The sequence below is a fragment of the Falco cherrug genome, chromosome 2, assembly GCF_023634085.1.
Source record: "Falco cherrug isolate bFalChe1 chromosome 2, bFalChe1.pri, whole genome shotgun sequence".
Classification (NCBI taxonomy): Eukaryota; Metazoa; Chordata; class Aves; order Falconiformes; family Falconidae; genus Falco; species Falco cherrug.
Window position 1 is genome coordinate 86,458,043 of NC_073698.1, and position 6,974 is coordinate 86,465,016.

Consider the following 6,974-nt stretch of genomic DNA (forward strand, 5'->3'; position numbering starts at 1 on the left):
ATGGATAAAATTGCTGTTTGATGCATCTGTTTCTCTGTGCATTAGTGCAATTAGCAAAATGTCACCAGATTAGAAAAAAGTATTTCTTCATATTGATACCTGGCAAACTGTACTACACACAGCACAGCTCACTGTTGAGTACTTAGGTTGTTGAGTAGTTATCTTTTAGATACAGCCTAGTTTTATGTAATGAATGCTAAATTTAAAAAAAAAAAGAATAAAAACTAGTATTTGAATGCAAAAGCTGGTAGTAATTCTCCAGAAGAAACAAGACAAACAATATCTCTGTTTCTCACATCATTTTTTTTATATTCCATAAATACTGGTAAGTATTAAGTAACATCACTCCAGGCTCCTATGTACTGCAGAAATGTCACCAGTGCATGACTACCATAATATATGAACATTTGGAAGAGGATGATGAATTTGATTTCTCCCACAGGGAAGGTTCATTCCTGTTGTTAGAGAAGACAGTTGTGTCAGGAGGGACCCCCACCGTGTAGGTGGGCAATGGTAACAGTCAGGCTCTGGCACATGACAGGTAGGGACTGCATGAAAGGTGTATCCTTCCTGCTTCCTTTGGGTGCTCCATTCTCAAGGACCATGGTGAGGACGAAGCATCCAGGCTAACACAAAGTGTTCCTGGGAAGCAAGAGCTGTGGGCAGATGGCATTCACCTCTCATGTTTTTGCCAGACAAATACTCTCTCGCAGGTACTCAGGGAGTAAATCAAACCCCTCATGCCCATACAGTTTTATTGAGTAACACTTTCCCTGTTACATGCTTGCAGTTGCTGGCACTCTGCAGCTTGGGCAGTTCTTGAGTTGGAGGTCGTGTGCACTTCTTTGCATCTAAATAAATCTTTCTTCAGTGATTATTTTCTGACTTGTTTCTTAACTCATTTATGTGTTTGGCCTCCCCATCAAGCTGTGGCGATGAGTTCAGTAATACAGTTATGTGCTCTGTGGGGTATAATTTCCTTCTGCTTGTTTTAAGGCCTTCTGTCTGATCATTTCGCCTTGTCCTTGCAAGAAATCTTGAACAATTAGTCCTTGGTCTGGATGCACATCTTCTAGGGTGCCTAGATCTCTGTCATATTCCCTCTTCAGTCATATTTTTTCAGGAGGGAGAGTGCAGATGGGATTCAGCTGTTCAAACCGTGATGCCTCTTATCATTTGAGATGCCAGAGGGTATTTGAGGCAGTCATAGAAGGTTGGAAATCCAACACAGGATCTGCAGGAGGCCCACAATCTTATGAACAGCAGTTGGAGACAATGCAGGATATACGCCAGTGGCCTAAAATGGCAACCTTTGGCAATTTAATCTTCCTGCCTTCAAGTCTGTGTGATGAAGTCATTTCTTACTGCTGATCAGCATTCGCTGCCTTTCCTTTCCATTTGCAGCGGTGGTAAAATGAATGTGAGAAGTTGTTACAGATTTTGTATCCAGAATTGTACTCTGCATTTATGTGTCACTTCGTTGTAAGAGGACCACATGTTGTGGTTTTGCCATCTTAGGACTTTGCAGTGGTTATGGGTAAGGAGAAATGCACAAGTCAACAACTGTGTAGTTACTTGGTAACTGTAGCATCTTTGTTTCTGCTGGACTGCAGTCTGAAAAGCAAAGGGTATTTTTAAAACGATTGAATAAACTGTGGCTGTTTAGTTTGGTCATCGTTTTAGCTATCTGTGCAGGTATCCTGCTGGGACCTCTTGGGTTTAATGATTTAGTTAATTACTGCTGATCTGTTTGTTTCTGTTTTTCTCCTTGATAGAACATTGAAGGGTCAAACACTTGCAGCACCGGTCGGAAATTTTTCTGTGATGTCAATGGATTTAATTGTTGCTTTTGGTGAACATTCGTAATGATGAAGCTTCATCACTACGGGGGGGTTCTTGGAACACAAATACGCTGGCTTGTTGTCAGCATAGCTTACCCTAGCCATTGAAGCCCATGTTAATGTTAAGTGTTCTGCAGAACAGGCAGTTTTTGCTAACAACAAATTAGACTCGTCCGAGAGACTTTTGAGAAGAGCACTCTCCGATGTACCCCACTGGGGATGGTGGTGAGCAGTACATGCAGAGTAATGTTATCTGTGCTCGGCCTTTTCTGTAAAATGTTTCTACCGACATGCTGCCATGTCATCTTCATTTAATCTCCTCTTCTTTGACTTTCTTTTTCAGGCCACAATGTAGGGAGCCTTTTCCACATGGCAGATGACTTGGGAAGAGCAATGGAAACCTTAGTGACAGTGATGACCGATGACAAGGTGTTAGAATAGCAAGATGTGTTTTACAACTTCAGGCGTCCCGCATGGTTTTTATAATATTCATACTACAAAGAGGATTAGACTGTAAGAGTTTACAAGAAAACAAATCTATATTTTTGTGAAGGGTAGTGGTACTATACTGTAGATTTCAGTAGTTTCCTAAGTCTGTTACTGTTTTGTTAACAATGGCAGGTTTACACGTCTATGCAATTGTACAAAAATTATAAGAAAACTACATGTAAAATCTTGATAGCTAAATAACTTGCCATTTCTTTATATGGAACGCATTTTGGGTTGTTTAAAAAAAATTTATAACAGTTATAATGAAAGATTGTAAACTAAAGTGTGCTTTATAAAAATAATTGTTTATAGAAACCCCCTTAAAAAAAAAAACACAAAAAAAATACTGAGGCAGTGCATTTGTTTAGTTTCATTTCAGCTCTGTAGTTGCATCAGAGGGATCATGTCCTGTGTTCTTTTCCTTGCCTATCAAAAAGAAAGGAAAAAAAAAAAAAGGATTTCCTGCAGCAACACCAAAACGGCTAACTTACATTTTTCAATTGGTTTTGTCTGACTAGGGCTGGCTTAAAAAAAAGTCTCTTAACTTCCAGTGAAGGTAATTATGTCACCTCTTTTCAATAAAAATAAGAATTACATGAATAACACAGCTAGTTTGCAATAATTAAATGAAAGAGCACATTACATGACAGAGCCTGCAAAAAATTCATTTAGGGGGAAAAAAAAAAAAACAACCCAGAAGAAAGAAGGAAAGGAAAGAATTTAATGAACATCCTATGTGCCAGCATTTCCTCTGCTGACTAAATTCCTGAACACTATTAGTAAAGGAGCGTAGAAATTGCCTTACCAGATTAAACCTTTGGACCTTGGTGTCCAGTATCCCGCTGGCTGCCGGCAGCAGCCAATGCTTCAGCAAGAGTTGGGTACAGCTCTCCCCCTGCTGCCACCTCTTGCATCACCTTTGCTGCAGAGGAGAGAAGAAAGGGAGAAGTTCCCTCCTGGCCTGACCCTCTGTGGGATCAGTTTCTGACCCAAAGCACAAGTGGGTTACTCAGAGAGCATCTTTGCTTGTCCAGCTCCCAGTGCTGTTGAGGAGCATGAAGCTCCTTGATCCTCTGGAAAATAAAACCAGAGCTTTCCACAACACGTCTCAGTCTGCTACAGAGCTGGTCCCAAGGAGCTGCAATGCTGCGAGCAACCTTTGGGAAAAGCTGTAGAAGAGTTACTGCTGTTCTTGCGCGCGCACAGTGATCAGGTGAAGGTAGCCACACTGCTCCGTGAGATATTTATCAGCAAAACAAAGGCCCTGGTCCTTTCTTCTTCCCAGTTTCTCTCTATAAGCAATCCCACACAATTAACAGTAACATAAAGAGAAGAACTGATAGTGAAACAGATTAGCCAGCTTGACTGTGGCTCATGAAAGGTACGCTTAGGTATGAGGTGCTGTCAGCAAAAGCTTTACCACTTCATTTTCTTAACCAGCTTTTAATTTTACCTTAGAATATGTAGAAGAACACCATCTGACTTTATATTGCAAGAGTAAAAAATCTGTTACCTCTTCTTGTATGAAGTGTAATTAAACTTGGGAAAGATTTTATTTTGAATGCTAGTTAACATTGAACATGGCTAGTCATGCTATTTCTACCTCACTTTGGTTTTGTGGTGTTCCTGACAAATACATACCGATAATGTTACATCATCACCACGTGTCCATTGTGTGACCAGGTCTCATCGTTTAAATAATCACAACAATGACAGTCATTTACAAAACATAAGTACAATCCCCCCAAACCTCTTCTTTCCTAATAAAGAGCTTTTTTAACACTTTATTACAATAGGAACCCTCAGTATTTCTCATGGTCATTTTTATCAGAAGGTTTAAATTGAGATCTGAGAAAGAAATGGGTTTCTTCTTCTTTCCCCCCCCTTATAAGTTAAACTTTCTCTTCAGAAAAGTACATGGAGGAAAAATGGATTGCACGGTTGTTTTCATCAGGGTTTTGTTTTGTTTGTTTCACTTTCTAGATCCTAGTTTTGGAGTGAGTGTCAAAAAATATTTTAAAAGTTGAAAGCTTTATCGCTGCTTTTTTAAGCATAATTTGGGAATTATTTCATATTCCTTATAATGACAAAGTATTAAACTGTAAAACATAATCAGTGTAGTTGGATACATAAATACCATATGGCATGTTATTTCATTGTTACTCAGTACTGGTTTATTACTTGGGTATCATAATATATTGTGTTTTAACACCAACACTGTAACATTTACTAATTATTTTTATAAACTTCTGTTTTACGGCATTTTTTCACAACATACCAAATTCACCAAATATATGCCTTACTATTGTATTATATACTGCTTTACTGTGTATATCAATAAAGCACGCAATTATGTTATAAAAGGTGCAACATTTTTTATTGGGGTTCAGCAGTCACCCAGTGCATCACCCTCCAGCAAACCTCGCCTGAGTGCGCGCCCAGCACCCCGCTGCTGCCAGTCGCCGAACCCCCTTGTTAGCAGCATCTGGGTGCCCTGGCCGCCTCCCCAGTGGGCAGGGTGTTGGCCGCAGTGCTCAGGATTTAGCTGGGAGAGGAAAAGCAGCTCTCCCTGCCTTGGGTTTTTGCTCGCTGTTGAAGTTGTGAACCTCCCGCTCCTGTGCTCCCCAAGCTTTTCGGAGGTTGCCAGCCTCCTGCTTTCTGCCTTGTCACAGAAGGGAGCCTCAGATCAGATTGGGATTCGCTGATCAGTCCAGCGCTTGATGGTCCCCTTGCCACCAGGCGTCATGCTAGCAAACTCCTCTGCTCTGGGCCTTTGGGAAAGGTATGTTACCATCAGAGAGGCTGATCACACACATCCCGTCTCATATCTAAGAGACATGCAGAGGATAGGCTTTGATACCCATACTCCGCTCAGTTGTGTCACGACGCTGTCTTTGAGCTACCTTTCAGTGACAGAAATAATATAATGAAAAATAATAAAAAGGCAAACCCAGCATATGTTTGTCTCTGATTTTGATAATACTGTGAGGGAGGAGGTGGGAATTTCCTTGGTTCATTCACTTGAGGAAATAAATATGCATCCCACATCTACTCTCACAGACTTGGGTTTCACTCCCACCTAAGTGAATCAGCATGTGCCTTGCTGTACTCAAGTCTCTTCTGAAGATTATACAACCCACAAAGCACAGCAGCCACCAGTGACAAGAGCACTCCTATTTAATTCAATTAAGCAAGAGGGAGAATAGCATCCTCCCTGTCGCTGCCGCTGGAGTGGTTGCACATCAGGAGATGCTGTTGAGTTGGAAGCCTGGCCATTAGCCGGAAGGATGGGGCTTGTGGATGGTCTTATTAAATACCTAAATGAACTGGAACGTCATAACAGGGTGCCTGAGTAAGGCAGGAGGAGCACTTTCGTGCTGCCTAATCCCTTTGGTGCCCTGGAAGGGGCAGGGAAGGCAAAACCACGTACACGTGCCCTGCCCTGCCCCCATGAAGCTAGGGCTGCGACAGGCAAAACCAAATGCTGGCCCTGCAGATAACGTTATGGGCCATTCGTCGCCTCTCACTCGCTTCGTACCGGTCGGTGCTAGCGGGTGGGCATGATGTATGTGGATGAATAGCTGCTGCCCTGAGTACTGCAGCTCTTAAAGGCAATGTATACAGCCTGCCAGCCAGCTTCGCTGATTTCCCCACTCCAGCAACCCCATTATTTACAACTCCTAACATCCCATCAATAAAATCTGGTATTTCTGACTGGCTGTTGAGAATGTTTTCCTTGCTTATGTTTACGCTAAATACCCCCTTTTTGTTTTTAAGGACAAGGCTGTTAGCTGCGCAGTGTGTTTCCTTTGCTCTCTGAGCAGAGATTAGTTCTCTTCAATTTTGGCTGCTATGGTTAATGTGCTGCCATTTACCTATAGATTTCATAGTCCTTCCTCTACCTTTTTGATAGGTTGATGGAAAAACTGAGGCCCTACTAGCCAGTTCAGCAGCACTGAAGGGGGCAGGAGGGTCCCTTAAACTTCCCCGCCAAGGTCAGACTTCTCTCCTGCTCCCCACTGCCTGTCACGGTGGCTGACATTCACAGCTGAGGGTGGCATGTGTGGTCACCTGCCACATGGCCCCTGCCTGCCACCACTCAGCCCAGTGAGGGCCACCCAGCCCAGCCCAGGGCTCGCCAGTGTGATTCCGGAGCCCAGCACCCCCGACACTTGCTCTGCTGCAGTGATGGGGGAGGAGAAACTGGGGAGGGGGACAGCTAACATGGAGGGGGAAAAAAAAGCAAAACCCATCTTTTCAGTGGAGACTAATGTTCAAGATGCAAAAAAGGTCTGTAGCTGCCACCAGGGCAACCCCAGCCTCTTGTGGCTGGACACATCCAGCAGACGGAGTGCTACAGAGGGCTGTATGAAGTACAGGTTTCCAAGCCTGCCTGCATGCAACCAGCAGTAGTTGCTTGCACATTTTTCCTGATGGCAGCTTTAAAGCTAAGTGTTACGTTACATACACTGGCACTTTTGCATCAAGGTGCCCTGCAATTGCAGACAACTACCAGCTTTGTGCGAGGCAGGGGCTGCAGTAGTAACACCGCTGCACAGGTGTGATTTACCCCCTCCTCGCAAAGGTGCAGCAGGAGCAGCAGCCTGGCGCCCAGCCCCACACCAGAGGGTTAGCAGCGTGCCC

At 43.3% G+C, this 6,974-nt stretch overlaps 1 protein-coding gene across 19 annotated transcripts in view; it reads left to right on the forward strand.

Moving 5' to 3' along the window:
* The window catches only part of DMD (dystrophin), a 1,162,157-nt gene extending 1,157,464 nt beyond the window's left edge, over positions 1–4,693 (forward strand). For all 19 annotated transcript variants that reach the window (XM_055701082.1, XM_055701084.1, XM_055701085.1 and 16 more), the window contains one exon: positions 2,185–4,693. In XM_055701082.1, coding sequence (XP_055557057.1) covers positions 2,185–2,282 — 98 coding nt within the window. In that variant the 3' untranslated portion in view covers positions 2,283–4,693. The remainder of the gene's footprint in view (positions 1–2,184) is intronic.
* Positions 4,694–6,974: the final 2,281 nt, after the last annotated feature.